Raw genomic sequence first — 18,378 nt, 5'->3', positions numbered from 1 at the left:
TTTCTTCAAGTTTGTACCAATTTGTAATTTCTCTGGGAAAAAAGTATTCTCTACATACTACCATGTAAATTACATATTTTTAAAAGTTTCTACCATGCCAACAGAACCTCTAAAGATCTTTAATTCAAAATAAAATCTCTAGGGAAAAGGTATCTGCAACTAAAGGGATTTGATGGGAAAATATTTGCCTGAAAATTATTATGTGTTATTTCAAAGCATTTAAAAAAATATTTTATCTTTGAATATAGCTTAAAGCTATAGGTCTAAATGTGACTATCACATATAGAACAACAATATATCGTTTTTGGAAAATACCACTGAAAAGGATTAAACTCCTCTTGTTAATTGCTATGATTTCCATGCTTTTCCAGGCTAGCTGCAGAATATCACAAAATAAACTGATGAGTAAAACTGTAACAAATTATAAAAGGCAGTGATTTTTCTCAATTTTTAATGAGGAATCTACTTAAAAGGCTAAGTCTCTGTCAAAATTAACAAAACCCCATGATGGAAAATAAATTTCCCCATAATTGTATTGCCAACGTAGTAAATTTCTATAGACTTTTCACTTATCTTTAATTCAGTACACAATCACAAAGTATAATCTGAAATTAACTACTTTGGGCCTTTATCTCCCTTAAACCTTAAACCTTAGATAATATCAGGATATTAAAGATATAAAATAATAGGAAATGCTTTTCAGAGCATTCACATTTCAACACAATTTCTAACTTAGTATACCAAAAGCCCCAAATTCAAGCATTAATTAATTAATCAGCAAAGTAAAATCGAATCATAGAATTTAAAGAGATTAAGCTAAAGGGTCCATTAAAATTGGTCCAACTAATTAAACTACTCACAGACAGCATGGTTCTAATTTCTCCAGTTGACCTAAATGAAAAATTTACTGCCTTTTGTCCATATTCTTTTTTGATCCATACATTTCTTTCTTTGATGATTCCCACTTGTTTCTCCAGAAGAACTACAGTACAAAATGGCCACTGAATTGGAGGGCGTGCCTCTGTCATTACTAAGCATTTTCCTATCAGAAGCAGCCTTTTGAAAAAAAATCTGAACATTATTTCTTCAGTGCTGTTATTACTCAGCAACTACAGATGAAGGTAATAGGAATACCGGAGTTTTAAAAATGCCTTCAAAGGATGTTTTTAGTGTGAGTGTTTATTTAAAAGTTTTTAAATAAACCAAGAAAAAGTGAGACACATATATTAATAAGTTTGTCTGGCTGTAGGCTTCTAATATTTTCCACTGAAATCCTATCCAATGATTCTTATATGAGATGTAATAAATAGCAAACATTTTAAAAAACAGTAACCTTAAGATTTCTCAACACAACAGTACAAATGTACTTAAGTGCAATACTACCTAAGTCCAAAATCTAAATAAAAATCAAACATACCCATCAAAAGACTAAGAGATGCAATGGGAGAAAACTGACTCACACAGTTTTTATACTCTATTGACTAAAAAGCAAGGACAGCAGTGGATTGTCTTAACTAAGTGGAGAGAAGCCAGCAATGGTAGATTGATATCTCCCTGGTTCTGATGCTACTTTTAATATTATTTGAAATCTAGCTAATTAACTGGCACGTATCAGTCACTTAAATGAATGCAGAGCAGAAGCAAGGAGAGGAAGCAAAACTTCATTTTCAACTGCTTTAAGACAAAGGCCAGAAGATCAAACACAATTGGCAAAATGTTGGATGTGAGGAGAGCATGCAGTAAACTTTAATATAATGTTTGGATATTATGAGATAACATCCAACTTTACTTCCCTTGCTTCTTATACCAAAATAAAAAAAAATAAAAAATTAAAAAAAAGGAAAGATAACTGGACACAATGACTCGCACAGGATGAGGTGAGAGGAGAAGATAGCTGGAGCCTAGGAGTTCAAGGCTGCAGTGAGCTACTATTGCACCACTTGTACTCCAGCCTGGGTGACAGAGTGAGACTATCTCAAAAAAACAGAAAAAAGAAGAAAAAATCCATTTTGATAAAGGTCTTAATGAGATATAATATTAAAAGTTGTGGATTAATCAGCAAAAACCTCAACAATAAGAGATAGGAGGCCATATTCTGTCAACTACATAAATTACAATGCAGATTTTAAAATAAAGGATGTCCTCAAATATGTTATTTCAAGTAAAAAGTAATGGGCACACTGATTTGCTATAGTGGGAATAATAACAACAGGAAGTCTCAATGTATACTATAAACAATACTCAAAAAATCCAGAGGCAATGAAGTTAGTACATTTTTTTTTTTTTGAGACGGAGTCTCACTCTGTTGCCCAGGCTGGAGTGCAATGGCGTGATCTCGGTTCACTACAATCTCCATCTCCTGGGTTCAAGCAATTCTCCTACCTCAGCCTCCTGAGTAGCTGGGATTACAGGTGCCCGCCACCACACCCAGCTAATTTTTGCATTTTTAGTAGAGACACACTGGTCTCGAAATCCTGACCTCAGGCGATCTGCCTGCCTCACCCTCCCAAAGTGCTGGGTTTACAGGAATGAGCCACTGCACCTGGTTGGAGTTAGTACACTTTCTAACACCGTGCCCCTGTCGAGTACACTGAGCTTTGAACTTTTTTTCCTAAATCCTTAAGGCATGAATTGCTTCTAGGAACTCAGAGAACACCTGGTGCAGAACCAAGGAAAACTAAAATTGAGTCAGGATTTTTAATATAAAAAGAGACTGGAAATGAGTAGATTCTTTTCCTGTATTTTCTAATTAATGGAAGCCTCTAAGGGCCTACTCTCATTTATTCAATCCACTAGATAGTTTCCGATCCCCTAGAACGGATTTAAGAAAAATTTCATACCAAAGGATGATACGGTATAAAGGATGATCCTGGGAAACAAGTTCTAGAGAAATTAAATGATTTATTCAGAATCTCATTACTAATTTATTTAGTCTCTTGACTCCTCATCTAGTCCTCTTTCCACAATGCTTTTAACAGAATGAAAACTTTCAATATAGCTGCACATAAAATACCGAGGTAACTACAAAAAGTAATGTAGGCACTGTGTGTGTCATAGCTTGAGACAAAGGGACTTACATTTTAAAAAATACAATAAAAAATACATAAAAGAGAGAACAACTTCCTACTTTTCTTGGATGTTTAGACGTAAAAGAGAAAAAAATGTTTAAACTGGAGCCCCAAGGATCTGTGAAGAAGCCAAAACAGAAGAAATGACACAACATAAGCAGAAAAAAAGCAGACTTGTTCCCCGAGAACAATTTTTGTAATTCATATTAAACATGGAATTTCTTCTTGCATATCTTGCTTATAAACCGGAGTTGGTATTTTGTTTTTGTTTTTGTTTTCAGACAGGGTCTCATTTCATTGCCCAGGCTGGAATGCAGAGCTGCAATCACAGCTCACTGCAGCCTCAACCTCCTGGGCTCAAGCAATCTTCCCACCTCAGCCCCCAAAGCAGCTTGGACTGCAGGTACATGCTACCACACCGGCCAATTTTTACATTTTCTGTAGAGATAGGGTCTCACTATGTTGCCCAGGCTGGTCTTTAACTCCTGAGCTCATGTGATCTTCTAACCGCAGCCTCCTAAATTGTTGGGATTACAGGTGTGAACCACCATATCTGGCTAGACTTGGTCTCAATGGTCAATCTTTGATGTCAATAGAGTTGTGATTTAATAACACTATTAATAAATTTTATTCCTATTATAGATAGTGATAGCATGAATTTTGCTATGCTTCTAATCTCAGCTACTACTTGGAACTAGATTATTTTAAATAATACAACTTCAGGGCTTTATGTTTGACAAACTGAAACTCAGGATATATTTAAAAAATAAAATGATATAATAATACTTTAAATTTTATATGTATAATTATTCTAGACAGAAAGCTCCATTATCAGAATAGCAAATACTGTCCATATATATGTTCACAGACAAAAACAATATTCTTCCATTAGTCAAATCAAAAATGCAAGTAAGAAAGAATCCACAATTATTACTTAGGGAAAAAATGCTTTAATGTTTCTCAGAGATGTATGGTAACTTTTAAAAATACAAAGAAAGGGGAATCTCTCCGGGAAGACAGAAATTTTTTAAAACTTCCTTTTAAATGTGAAAGGTTTTGTGAGAGTCATTTCCTTTCATTCAACTGATTAAGTGCTATGGGGGAAAAGGATGAAAGCTGAACATATGGCCAACAAAGGGTTAACATTTAATAACTTACACAGAAGTATGAAAGAAGTTGGAGAAGAAAAAATCATGATAAAATGGGCAAAAATTATCTTTCTCAGCCAGGAACAAAAGAAAAGAGGAAGAATGAATTTAAACAAACACCAAAAACAGTAAAGAGTTCACCTACAGAGAATAAGGTACCAAGGCAAGAGATCTGAGTAAAAGATCCCTTTAATACAATATTGTCCCTAATAGAAGAAAGTTACAAAGGAATGGTTTAAATGAACTTCTAACGATGCAAAGAGGCAGAAAAATTAGTCTTTCAGATTTAAAAAGTCTTATTTCCAGGCACTCTTCCCTCTAGGAATAGCAGGATTTAAGACAGAATAAATGACCTGAAGTTTCTGCAATTAAAAGTTAAGGTCCGGTGCAGTCATTCATGTCTATAACCCCAGCACTTTGGGAGGCTAAGGCAGGAGAATTACTTGAACCTGGGCAACATGTCAAAACCTACTCTCTGCAAAAAATACAAAAATTGGCTGGGCATGGTGGCTCATGCCTGTAATCCCAGCACTTTGGGAGGCCAAGACGGATAGATCACCTGAAGTCAGGCGTTCGAGACAAGCCTGGCCAACATGGCGAAACCCCATCTCTACTAAAAATACAAAAACGAGCAGGGTGTGGTGGCATGTGCCTGTAATCCCAGCTACTGGGGAGGTTGAGGCAGGAGAATCACTTGAACCCGGGAGGTGGAGGTTGCAGTGACCCGAGATCATACCATTGCACTCCAGTCTGGGTGACAAGAGCAAAACAAAATTCCATCTCAAAAAAAAAAAAAAAAAATTAGTAGGACATGATGGCACATGCCTGTAGTCCCAGCTACTTGGGAGCTGAAATGAGATAATCACCTGAGCCTGGAAAGTGGAGGCTGCAGTGAACAGTGATTGTTCTATTGGAGGCCAGCCTGGTGACCGAGTGAGACCCTGTCTAAAAAACAGTTAAGAAAGCAACATCAGAACTTTAACACCTTTCTAAAGTTATTGGAGAATTCTTACTCTCAAAACACTGTAATTAATGATGACGATAATAGAGTAAAACAACAATCTGGGTATTTCATGCTTATTTTGCTAATACTCATGTTAGACATAGTATCCATCATTTTCTAAACTTTGTTCTGTTGCTGTTTAGCCTAAGTGGTCTGAGATGAGGTTATACTGTCCTTCTCAATTCAGCCTCTTAGAGCAGAATGATGATAGAAGATTCTGATTAAAACAAATGATCTTATAGAAGGAGGAGTCAGCCTCCAATATAATGGAATTAACCTTGAAAGTATACAGGGAATCTAGCTCTGATAAAATGAAGGTAATCAGATTCTAGGGCAAGAAATGGGAATTGGGCCTGTGCACTTCACTCTTTCTTTCCTCCCTTAGTCCTTCTCTTATATTATCTTTCAGTGCACATCTACTCCTCTCAGACTAAGAGGACTCAATGTTATCACTGGAAGGAGAAATACAATGACTCAAAATATAATACTGTAAAATTTACAAATAATCCAAGAAATAGAAATTAAAACAAGATACCTCAAAGAGTTTGTTTTAAGGGAAGGGATGCTGTTGGAATATTTTCCAAAACTCTGCATGATTTAAGTTTTTAACTTTAATGCAGCATGTAATTCTCTAGGTAAGTCTCAAGACATGAATCAGTCTGCTTTCTGACTCTGAAGATCATTAAAATAACAGTATTACAATAAATATACCAAAAAAAAAAATCACAGTTAAATTTTCTTAAGGGAAGCAAGGTTAGGCCCTAAGATAGACATGGCAAACTGGCTTGTTCAATCTCTATCCTACAATCCTTCTTCCAGTGTACCTCTTGTGTTACAGAGGCAGGAAAGCTACATCTGACATTTCCCAAATTATCTTGCAGCTAGGATTCTAGATATAAATTAGGGTTTCCCCAAGTAGGAGTGCTGTGTAAGAGATTGGGAAGGTGGAAGAGAAGCAGAAGTCCACTTTTGGCTCCTTCGGCTTTTGTTTCATCTGTTCTTTTTTTAAAAAAAAAAAAATAATAAAGGCAAAGTCTCAATCTGTCACCAAGGCAGAGTGCAGTGGCCTCATCAAAGCTCATCGCAGCCTTGAACTCCTGGATTTAAGCAATCCTCCTGTGTCAGCCTCCTGAGTAGCTAGGGCAACAGGTGCATGTCACCATGCCCAGCTAATTCTTTAAAATAATTTTTTATAGAAACAAGGTCTCGCTATGTTGCCCAGGCTGGTCTCAAACTGCTGGGCTCAAGTGATCCTCTGATCCTCCCACTCCTGGCCTTGTTATTTCATTTGTCCATTTGTTCTTTCATTCCTTCTCTTCCCTCCCTCCCTCCCTCCTTCTCTCTTTCTCTTTTTCTTTTTCTTTTTTTTCTATGAAACAAAGCTGTGAGGCAAAATGTTTCTATAGCAATATTCCAATATGGGTTCTCCAGCTTCTTGGTAACACAGCTGCAGATGTGGTAGAGACAGTGGAGACACTCCAAGTTCCAATACCAAGGTATCACTTTGTTAGGTTATTGCGAAGCAGATGTGGTGATGGCTTCTGATTCCTGGACTGTAACTATGATCATAATCACGTGCTCTTGCCTTCATGAGCATAGCAACTTTGATAGAGCTTGATCCTGTAGGCCTTCCAATGATAATCTAACCACCAATTCCCTATGCTAAATTCCTTTCTGCTTATGGCACACGGACAGCTTTCTGTTTACTGCATTAACAGGGGTCCCCAACCCCCAGGCCCACACAGCACTGGTACTGGTCCATGGCCTGTTAGGAATACAGCCTACGGCCGGCAGGCAGGTGGGCCAGTGGGTGAGCGAGGATTACTATCAGAGCTCTGCCTCCTGTCAGATCAGCAGCAGCATTAGATTCTCATAGGAGCAGGAAACCTATTGTGAACTGCGCATGTGACAGATCTAGGTTGTGTGTTCCTTATGAGAATCTAACTAATGTCTGATGATCTGAGGTGGAACAGTTTCATCCTGAAACCATCCTCCATCTGTGGAAAAATTGTCTTCCATGAACCCAGTCCCTGGTGCCAAAAACCAGTCACTGTGCATTAGGATGTACGGTTGACACAGTACTTAGTATCTAGAAGTAGGGCTGACTTAGCAGAACCTGAAATATGTTCCACTGGCTGAGTAATCAAGTGGTAGATGGCAAGAAAACATTGTGCCTAACAAGCTTTCAGCTCTTCAAAAGAAGGCCTTTCTCAGTCAGTGGCCTGAGATCTAAATTGAATGAAAGTGGTAACAGTGGTAGAGGGGGTTATAGTTCTCATAGGTGGTAAAGCACAAACGCAGGAAATAAGATGGCTGCTCAAAGCCTTTCTCAAGAAGAATCCCCTGATAAGAGTTATAGTTTAGCTGGATGTGGTGGCACATGCCTGTACTCCCAGCTAGTCAGGAGGCTGAGTTGGGAGGATCGCCTGAGCCAGGAGTTGGAGGCTGCAGTGAGTTATGATGGTAACACTGCATTCCAGCCTAGGGAACAGTGCAAGACCCTGCCTCAAAAAAAAAAAAAGAAAAAAAAAAAAGTTGTGGCTTTAGGTACAGGAATGCAATCACTAACAAATAGTAGCCATCGAAGGAAAGAATTCAGACAAGAAACACCCAAACCTCTCTGGCGCTCTTTCCTCCATCCTCTGATCTGCAGGTCCTTCCCACTGGCCGAACCTAAATGGAACCCAGAGGACAAGGGAATACAGTGATGCAGTCCATAATGATCAGGGTGGAATTATGCGTCTGAGGGATACATGGAGAAAAATAATCACCAACGATAACATCAATCCCTCAACTATACACTTGGATATTAAATAAGAAATAAAAATGGAACTTACACAACTGTGAGACAAACTACATTTCAAAACTTGCGTGATATAACTGAAGCAATACTCAGGGAAATTTATAGCCTTACAAGTTATTTTCGGCATTTAGATTTTTAACTCAAGAAGCTAAAGAAAACAGAACAAAAATAGCAAAATAAACACAAATAGATGAATGGAAATGGATAAAAGTAGAAATTTTAAAAAATTTAAAACCACAAACAAATTCAATAGAACTGATCAAACAAAATCAACAACTAGTTCTTTGAAAAGTCTACCTGGGGCCAGGCACGGTGGCTCACATCTGTAATCTCAGCACTTTGGGAGGCTGAAGTGGGTGGATCACCCGAGGTCAGGTGTTCAAGACCAGCCTGGCCAACATGGTGAAACCCCATCTCTACTATAAATACAAAAATTAGCTGGGCGTGGTGATGGATGCCTGTAATCCCAGCTACTTGGGAGGCTGAGGCAGGAGGATTGCTTGAACCCAGGAGGCGGAGGTTGCAGCGTGCCAAGACCCTGCCATTGCACTCCAGCCCAGGCAATAAGAGTGGAATTCTGTCTCAAAAAAAATGAAAAGTCTATCTGGTAAGTTGACACTCCAGCGCATCTATGCAAAACAAAAAGAAAAACATAACAACAATCAGATCTAATTCATGCTCTAAATGAAACTAAAAATTAAGAGACTACTAAGAATATATCAACAATTTTGAAAACCTAGATAAAAAGCAATTTGCTGGAAAAATTTAATAAAAGGTAATATTTACTGAGTGTTTACAATGTGTCAAGTACTCATCTAAGTAATTCACTTATATTAAATCATTTAGTACTCACAACTACCTTACGAGACAGATACTGTTATTTTTATTTAATATGGAGAAAACTGAAGCTTAGACAAGTAACCTGCTCAAAGTCACATTAACTAATAAATAGCTGACCTAGGATTTCTTAGGTTATCCAGCTCCAGAGCCCATATCTTTAACACTGCCTTTCAGAATAAAAAAGTTACCAAAATAGAAAATTGTACCTGAGCAATAACCATAAAAGAAATTGAACTGATAGACAACATTCAGTCTCTTTTCCCCAGGTAAGGCCAATTTAGCTATACCCTGAAGAAACAGAAAATTCTCATTTTGTAAAATCAGTCCCAGAGCACAGAATGAAATGGGAAGTTGCCTGACTCATTTAGAAAGCAAGTAATAAATGTTCATAGATTGGAAGATTCAATATTGTAAAGATGTTAAGTTTCCCCAAAGTAATTTATAGCTTCAAAGCAATTTCAATCAAAGTCTCAGTAGGTCTTTTTTTTCCCACAAAAACTGACAGGCTGATCTAAAATTTATATGGAAATATAATGGGCCAAGAATAGCCAAAGGCAATCTTGAAGAAAAAATACAGCTGAAGGGTCTTATGCTATCAGATATTAAAACCTATTTTTAAAATTATAGTAATTAAAATGATGTGGTATTAACACAAGAATAGACAAAATGATCAATGGCAAATAAGAAAGGGTCCAGAAGGAGATTCACACATAAACGATTCCCTGGTTTATGACACAGGCAACACTACAGTTCAGTGGGGGAAAAAATGATCTGCTCAGTAAATGGTGCCAGGTCAACTGGACATCCACATGGGAAAAAAAAAAATGTTGATCTTCACTTGTTACCATACAAAAATCAGTACCAGATGGATGACAGATCTAAATGGGAAAAGGTCAAATAAAGCTTTTAAAGAAAATATCTTTGTGACCTTAGAACAGGCAAATTTTTTTTAACAGCACTAATCATACAAGAATAAGGTTTAACTGGATTATAGTAGTTTCTGTTTATTGAAAGACACGATTAGAAGTGTACAGAAGCCACAAATAGCCCAAGGTAAGATATATGAGGTATATACAGTTGTCTCTTTATTCATGGGGAATTGGTCACAGGACTGGGGCAAATACCCAGTCCATGGATGCTCAAGTCCCTTACATAAAATGGCATAGTATATGCATATAACATACACACATTCTCCCACATATTTTAAATCATCTGTAGATTATTTGTAATACCTAATACAATGTGAACGCTATATAAATAGTTGTTATCCTGTAAAGTTTTTTATTTGTATTATTTTTTGAATATTTTTGAGTATTTATTTATTTAGAGATATGGTCTCATGCTGTCACCCAGGCTGGAAATGTAGCTCACTGCAGCCTCAAATTCCTGGGCTCAAGCAATCTTCTGCCTCAGGCTCTGGAGTAGCTGGCATTACAGGCATGCATCACCACACCTGGTTAATTTTTTTCTTTTTTTTTTCTTTTTTTTAATATGCAGGGTCTTGTTAATGTTGGCCAGGCTGGTCTCAAACTCCTGGCTTCAAGCAATACTACTGCCTTAGCCTCCCAAAGTGCTGGGATTATAGGCATGAGCCACCTTACTGGGCCTGAGTATTTCCTTTTTTTTTTGAGATGGAATCTCACTCTGTCACCCAGAGCAATGTCTGCCTCCTGGGTTCAAGTGATTCTCATGCCTCAGCCTCTAGAGTAGCTGGGACTACAGGTGCACGCCACTATCAGCTCGTTTTTGTATTTTTTAGTGGAGACGGGGTTTCGCCATGTTGGCCAGGCTGGTCTCGAACTCCTAGTCTCAAGTGATCCTCCTGGCTCAGTTTTCCAAAGTGCTAGGATTACAGGCGTGAGCCATGGTTGGTCCAATCTGTAGATGTGGAACTCTCAGATAAAGAGGGCCAACTGCGTCTCTAACAAAGGGCTTGTATCCAGTGTAGGTAAAGAATTCCTTCAAATCAGTAAGAAAAAGAGACAACTCAGTAGAAAAAAATGCAAGAAATTTGATGTGGCTTCACAAAATGGATATACAATTGGCTAATAAACACATTAAAAATCTTAATATCTTTATCAAGGAAATACAAACTAAAAACCTCAAGGAGATACCAAGACATAAACACTAGAATCATAAAAAGAAAAACACTAAAATTAGCAAGTGTTGATGAGAATGTGGGGCAAAGGGACCTCTCATACCTTCCTGGCTGGAGAATAAACTGGTACAGCCACTTTGGAATAAAATTTGGCAATATCTACGGAAATATCTATGTATTTGCTATGACCCAGCAATTCCATTCCTACATACATATCCACCAGAAATATGTTTAACCAAACACATAAGAAAAGGTTCACAGTAGCACTAGTTTAAACCTGGGAACTACTCAATGACCATCAACAGAAGAATGAATTTAAAAATGATCATATATTCACATGGAATGCTATGCAGAAATAAAAATTCTCATGTTAACAATATGGACGAATCTCACAAATAAAGCCAGAGAGGAAAATAAAAGTCAGAAATAAGAGAGTATATAAATAGAAATGCACAATGTCTAAACAATAAAAATAGACAAAATTAATCTATGTTATTACATTTAAAGAGTGGTCATTTTGGGGGTAGGGAATAGTGATGGAAAAGGACCAGGAGGAGCTTCTGGTGTGCTGGTGATGTTGTTTCTTTTTCATTTTTTATTTTTTGGGGGCAGATTCTGGCTCTGTCATCCAGGCTGGCATGCAGTGGTGCGATCATGGCTCACTGCAGCCTTAACCTACCCAGGCTCAAGTGATTCTCCCACCTCAGCCTCCCCAGTAGCTGGGACTACAGGCACGTTCCACCACGCCCAGACAATTTTTGTATTTTTTGTAGAGATCGGGTTTCGCCATGCTGTCAGGCTAGTCTCAAACTCCTGGGTCGAGGGATCCATCTGCCTCAGCCTCCCCAAGTGATTAGATGACAGGTGTGAGCCACCATGCCCGACCTGTCCTGTTTCTTGATCTGGGTGCTGGTTACATGGGTGTGCTCAACATGTGAAAATATAACCATCCGCACACATGTGATTTGTGCCCTGTCCTTCTATAAATTATACTGCAATAAAAATTGTGTATAACAAAAAGCAAACAGCAAACTGGAAATTTTTCTGCAAGTATGACAAAGGCTTAGTAATATATGAAGAACTCACGCAGGTCAATTTTTTAAAAGCTAGCAGCTAATAAGAAAATGAGCAACAAATATGAAGAGAAATGTTCAAAGAAATAAAAATAGGCTAATAAATATATAAATGCACAAAATGTAAATTAAAACAATGGAATGTTATTTTTGCCTACCAAATTAGCAAAGATGAAAAGAAACTGTTAAAGCTGTTGTTGAGGATTTGGTGAAACCAATACTCTCTTATTTTTAATGGAAACCTGAATTGGTATAACCTATCTGTGTAAGTCTTAAATGTTCATATTCTTTGACCCACTAGTTCTACTTCTAAAAATTATTCTGAAGAAAACCAGAGTTGTAGTTAAAGATGGGCTTATATCACTGTTGATTACAATGGTATTTTGAAAAAAAAAAAAAGGTTATATTATGATACATATGAGGGGATATTAATGTTTTCAAAGAATGATGAATGGGAAAAGATTCACGATAAAGTGAAAAATATATACAAAATTCTATGTGGTATACCTTTTGTTCTAAAAAATATCACACACACATTGTGTCTTAATATAGAGGCTAAAACATTACACACACATAAACACACATTTACATAGAAATAAAGTCTATAAGAACATATACCATATTGTTAATAGTGACCATCTTTGGGTGGTGGGATAATGGGTGATTTTAACTTGGGGGCTTATTTTCTATAATAAAATGTTCCTTGAGCATATATTACTATTATATTCACAAGTCAAAAATAATGGATTAATAAAATACATCCATCAGTTACCCTTACTCTAGAAATCTATTTCTCTCTCCTTCAGCTACCACATTCAATCTATAAACATTGAATCGATTTTAACTTACAAGTGTCTGTCCAAACCATTATTCCATTACGTCCCTCATTTCCAAAATTCAGGCCCTTGTCTTCCCTAATGAACGCCTCATATCTAGATTCTTCATTTCGGTAAAATGGCCACATTTTCCACTGCTTCTAAATTGCAGCCACATCAAGCCACTTTACATAGCCACCCTCCACACCCCGCCCCCTAAAAATGCACGCCAGGTACTTTCACACTTCCCAAGCTTGGCATACTCAGTTCTCTTTCCCTGTAATACATTTTCCCCTGTCGGTTTTTCTAATCCAATTCATAGTTAAAGATTCACCTCGGATATCGCGTACTGGGTGTAGCCTCTGGGAGGCCGCAAGAACAGAAACTAATCCTTCAATGACAGTTTGTACATATTTTAACATTTAACATTCTGTCCTAGTCTGTGCCTCGCTCTCTCGCTGTATGGCATGGGTAACTCCATTTTTAAATTTTCTTAAAATCTAGTTGGATGAATGAAAGTAAAGCGTACACATGCAATACACGTATGTACAGGGGTGCGAGTTTTGACCTGTGTCTGATGGAAAAAATCAAAACACTCGCCAGATTTTTTTCATTCAAGATGGCAGAGAACGTCTTAAAATAGTCCCACACAAAAGCACTCACATCTAGAGCCTCGAGTCAGAAGAACTGGCTACACCTAGCGCAACAGCAAAGGACAAAAGAATCGAATCTAGATGCTGAGACGCCCCGGCCCTAACCACCCACAGTAGGTCCCACATAAAGACTTTAAACCTTGTTAGAAAACCGGCACCTGCTGCCTTCATTCCGAGGGCCACGCCTTGACGGTGAACAGTGACCTGAAGCATTTCTAGATACTGACCCAAAAAAATCGCGGATGGAAAAGGAGGAGGCTAAGTTGTGACTATCTAAAACGCACGATTCGGCCCCGCCCCAGCCGGGCGCAGTCTCCGCGCGGCACATCCATTCCTAGGAAGGAACAGACACCGCTCCAGCCCAGGGCCTGGCAACCGGGCACCTTCTGGGAATTCTGGGCGGGCCCGAGATACAGGCCGGCCACGGACAGGGCGCCTCTGGCTACACCTGTCAGGCGACGACGGACACTAGGCCCTGAAATCGCTGGGGTTCGGTAGTCGAGGCCAGCTGGAGCGCGTCACCCGATCCCTAGCCCCGGGAACGCCTTGCCTCCTCGCTTTCCGCCTCGTCCTTCTCAAACAAAGGCAATCCACACCCACCGCCATTTTCCCCTTACCTCAAAAACCACCTCTTCGTCAAACTCCGGTGTCATCCTTCTCCGCCATGCCACCCGCCTCAGCACGATGGGAAATGAAGGCGGGAGAATGGGCGGCACGGAGCTCCAGCTCCTGCTCTTTTCGTGGGTCTAGAAAACTACAATTCCCAACATGCCTCGCCACCGACGCCCACTTTTCGAGCCCGCTTATTGGAGAAGAGCGTGAGCGTGTGAGCGAGAGAGGCGGGAGCGAGCCGAAACTCGAGCCTTCCGATTGGAGGAGACTAGGGCTTTTGTCTGCCTTTTACGGCCGCGACTAGCAGGGGGCGCCCGCAGCACTGCTGATTTTTGGAGCCCGAAAAGGGCACGCGCCAGCGGACACTAAGTGAGCACTGCTCGTGCCCGCGCCTGGCCGTCCGCCTGGAGCTCAACTGGGCGGCGCTCGTGCTCGCCCGCCCGCCCCCGGCGGCTCGCGCCCGGGAGCGCTGCAGGGTCGCTGGAGCTGGCCGCATCCTTTGTGTGGCGCTCAGGCTGCGCCGCGGGGCGGCGGGACGGAATGTGGGCGCTGTGGGGGCTTTTCTCTTCTGCCCAAACTGTGGAAACAATGGACTGAAAGGGGAACATGGATTGAGGGGCCGAGCGGGGAAGCGAGCTGCACCGGGAATCATGACTTCAGCAGCCGGTAAGTGAAGGCGCTCGCTCGCGCTGCTGCTGGAAAGTTTGTGGCGAGCGCTGCTAGGCTTGGGCTCGCGAGCAACTTTCTCCGCCGGGGTAGGCGAGTTGTGTGCCCCGTACCTTTGCCGAGCACCTCGGCAAGCTCGAAGCTAATGGGGTTCGCTCCCGGATTTCTTGTCTTTTCCTGCCCAGAGGTGCTGTTTGGAAACCCGGGATTTCTCGGGACCTCCCTTCCAAGGGGGATTCTGCTGGGGGCTCTGCACCAGGTGAAACGCGATGTGTGAAGGGCGTTCGCTCATCTCTCCAGCAGCGCGAGGACTTCGCCTTTGCATGTGAAAATAGTGTAGACTCCCAACTTAATAAATCAGTTATTGTAGGCAAAGGCAGTGTTCTCGGCGTGTTCAATTTGGCCACTAAGTGAGTCGCTTTCAACCTTGTATCTGCTGGTAAACCTTTTACCCATTTTAAAGAGGCGTAGACATTGTCATCTCCTGGTGATTTTACCTCTGTTACCTGAGAAGCAGAGGAGTTGAGATTGTTAGAGTTTTGTTTTTTTGTTGTTTGTTTGTTTGCTTGTCTGCACCGAATTACAGATACTTTGTTTGTTTGTTTCCACCTGATTAGGGTAAACAAAGCTTTATTTTCTGTCTGCCTCCCATAGTTCTTTCCCCTTGATCAAAATGACAAAGCCTCTATCTTTGTGTGGATTTTCAGCAATTCTAGACGTTGTGTTTCTGAACATTCTTAAGGAACAATTTCTATTTTACAAAATAATTACCAAAGTGATGTTACGATCACTTTATAAGTACATAGGTTAATTTTTAAACCAGAACTTATGTATTAAGTAGAGTGTTATGGATTCTTTCACGTTTTTGTCCACGTTGAAACAAACTTTCTTTTTAGAAATTTTATAGTGAAATAGTTCAAAGCTTCCTCTCAAAGTTACTTCCAGAATCAGCACTTAAGGATCAGATTAAATTTTCATTGCTTTTCTTGGCATTTGTTTAAAATTCTTGCAACTTGAAACTGTCAAACAGCACTCAAATGTTCTGATTTGTATTATTTCTAAAGCCTAGATATATTGTAGTATTGCATTGCCCCATGTACTCAGATTACAGCAAACGAAACAAGAAGTTAGCCAATAGGAAAAGAAAGCAAGTAGGTGTTAGGTGGGTCTTTCCTTTTTGATGTTATATGCACATATATGAGATATCTTTATAAACTCTCTTTTCTTTACCAGAGGGAGGCTTTATACTTACATAAGGTAAATTATTTTCATCCTAAATTTCTGTGCCTTACCTTCGTTCAAGAAAGTGATTTAGGCCGGGCGCGGTGGCTCAAGCCTGTAATCCCAGCACTTTGGGAGGCCGAGACGGGCGGATCACGAGGTCAGGAGATCGAGACCATCCTGGCTAACACGGTGAAACCCCGTCTCTACTAAAAAATACAAAAAACTAGCCGGGCGAGGTGGTGGGCGCCTGTAGTCCCAGCTACTCGGGAGGCTGAGGCAGGAGAATGGCGTAAACCCGGGAGACGGAGCTTGCAGTGAGCTGAGGGATCCGGCCACTGCACTCCAGCCCGGGCCATAGAGCGAGACTCCGTCTCAAAAAAAAAAAAAAAAAAAAAAAAAAAAAAAAGAAAGTGATTTAAATTAAAAGTAGTTGGAAATTTTTAAATCCTTCCAGCCAGTTTTAGTTCTTTCCTTTTTGGAGGTGTCAAATGTATTTAAAATAACCGTATCTTATATGTATCAGTTTTCAATTCCAGTCTTAACAGTTTATAAGGAACAGGCACAGAAGCATGTAATTTGACATTTATGTAAACCCAATTTCTAGGGCCCAGACTGGAAGTTCATGATTCTTGCATTTGAATTATCCTAAAATAATGCAAGCTATTTTTGTATTTTATCAAGTTTACAATTAAATAAATCCACAGAAATTTTTGTGGTGTTTAAAGTGGGACATTTCCTGTGTCAGGCAGAGTTGGTTGGTTTTTAGCATGGCTGGCTGAGAAGCATCAACTACTTTTTTGCTCACCCATCTGTTGGATTTATTATAATTATTTCTGGTGTCTAGATGGGGAATATGGAAGAGAACTGGGGTTTTATTTCTACCCATTCTTATATGTATACATAGTTCTTACAAGCTGATTATGGTGCTTTTGGGGAACAATGGTCAAATTCATTGAAACGTTTAGGAAGGTTATTTGAAGTTAAGGGAGGGGATTTTTGCTTTTGAATCTAATCTGTGGTATTTGGAAGGGTTGGTTTAAGAAAATAAAAGGAATGTTGTAGAACATCTAGGTTATATATATCCAGCAGAAAAGCTTGCTTTGTTTTTCTGCATCTATAAAAGAATCTGCCCTTGGTGGATATTTCAGAATTATTTTAAGCTGTATATGAAAAAGGAAAGGCTGAGCGCGGTGGCTCACGCCTGTAATCCCATCACTTTGGGAGGCCAAGGCAGGCAGGAGTTTGAGACCAGCCTGGCCAACATGGCAAATCCCTGTCTCTACTAAAAATGCAAAAATTAGCCAGATGTGGTGGGATGCGCCTGTAGTCCCAGCTACTCGGGAGGCTGAGATGAAAATTGCTTGAGCCTGGGAGGCAGAGGTTGTGGTGAGCAGAGATTGAGCCACTGCACTCTAGCCGGGGTGACAGAGCAAGACTCTGTCTCAAAAAAAAAAAAAAAGAAAGAAAGAAAAAAGGAGAGAGAATTATAGGTATATGTCGGTGTATATTTTGTGTCCTTTTGAACATGTACGGGTCACTATCTCATTGTCTGTGCTTTGCATTTTGACTGGTCCAGTAGCCAGAGAGTGTACACGTGAACCACAGCCATCTGTGTGTAACAGATGACGAATATGTTTGTAATAGTAAAATGGTACTAGTGCTTTACTTTCTTACCTTATATTTCCCTGGAGCCAAACAGCTGTGTAAATAAAAGATTTGCTGCTTTGCTCTAAGAAGCTTTGGGTCTGACTGTTGATACAGTATTAAGATCCAAAGGTGCTAGATTTGTTGCCAAACGTCATGCACTTATTTCAAGAGTTTGACTTTGGAGCATACCATAATATAATGGCTTATTATTTTTTGAGTTGTGTTTCTTCCAAAATAGAGCCATGAAAAAAAAAATAATGAAGCATTTTGGATATGGCTATACCAGTGACTTAGTTGGACACTTGTTGCTATTAATAATTAAGGAATTATTCCATAATCCTGTTGAAATTGATTCCTGCTAACTTTTCAAAATATTATTCTACATTAAAATGGATGTACATTTTTGAATGTGATTATTTTTAGAGAAGACATTTTCTGTTACGGAGACATATTAAAGAGTATGTATATGTGGCAGCTGTGATTATTCCCAGGCCCTGTTGTTAGCACTGGGATACATCAGTGGATGAGACAAAGTGCCTGCCCTTCTGGAGCTTGCGTCTTATGCTGAACACAGACAAAGGTGCACTGAAAAAACATCCACGCAGGAGAAGGAGGCCACAGTACGTAAGGTTCTCCTGAAATGAGTATTTCAGAAGTTATCATCTCAGATTCCTATGGGCTTTAGAGGCCTGTTGAACTCCCCCATTTATAAGGAAGGAAAGTGAGGC

At 39.6% G+C, this 18,378-nt stretch overlaps 2 protein-coding genes across 26 annotated transcripts in view; one reads left to right on the top strand and one right to left on the bottom strand.

Annotated features, from left to right (window-relative positions):
• The window catches only part of VEZT (vezatin, adherens junctions transmembrane protein), an 83,976-nt gene extending 69,717 nt beyond the window's left edge, over positions 1-14,259 (bottom strand). For 4 of the 22 annotated variants that reach the window (XM_030938615.1, XM_030938616.1, XM_030938622.1 and 1 more), the window contains exons 1-2: positions 14,119-14,190; positions 7,836-7,892 (exon numbers count right to left, since the gene is read on the bottom strand). In XM_030938615.1, the coding sequence (XP_030794475.1) occupies positions 7,836-7,892; positions 14,119-14,154 (93 nt within the window). In that variant the 5' untranslated portion in view covers positions 14,155-14,190. Of the gene's footprint in view, positions 1-7,835; positions 7,893-14,118 lie in introns of all 22 variants that reach the window. The other 18 variants (XM_030938624.1, XM_010383908.1, XM_010383907.2 and 15 more) reach the window with 11 other exon arrangements.
• Positions 14,260-14,543: 284 nt separating this feature from the next.
• Positions 14,544-18,378, top strand: part of FGD6 (FYVE, RhoGEF and PH domain containing 6) — a 137,855-nt gene continuing 134,020 nt past the window's right edge. For 3 of the 4 annotated variants that reach the window (XR_004059530.1, XR_004059531.1, XM_030938614.1), the window contains exon 1: positions 14,632-14,779. Coding sequence is in view for 2 of the 4 variants with exons in the window: in XM_030938614.1 (XP_030794474.1) it covers positions 14,764-14,779 (16 nt within the window). In the remaining 2 variants the exon portion in view is untranslated. Of the gene's footprint in view, positions 14,780-18,378 lie in introns of all 4 variants that reach the window. The other variant, XM_010383914.2, reaches the window with a different exon arrangement.

The sequence above is a fragment of the Rhinopithecus roxellana genome, chromosome 10, assembly GCF_007565055.1.
Source record: "Rhinopithecus roxellana isolate Shanxi Qingling chromosome 10, ASM756505v1, whole genome shotgun sequence".
Lineage (NCBI taxonomy): Eukaryota > Metazoa > Chordata > Mammalia > Primates > Cercopithecidae > Rhinopithecus > Rhinopithecus roxellana.
The sequence above is the reverse complement of the archived record's forward strand: the minus strand, read 5'-3'. Positions and strand labels throughout refer to the sequence as shown.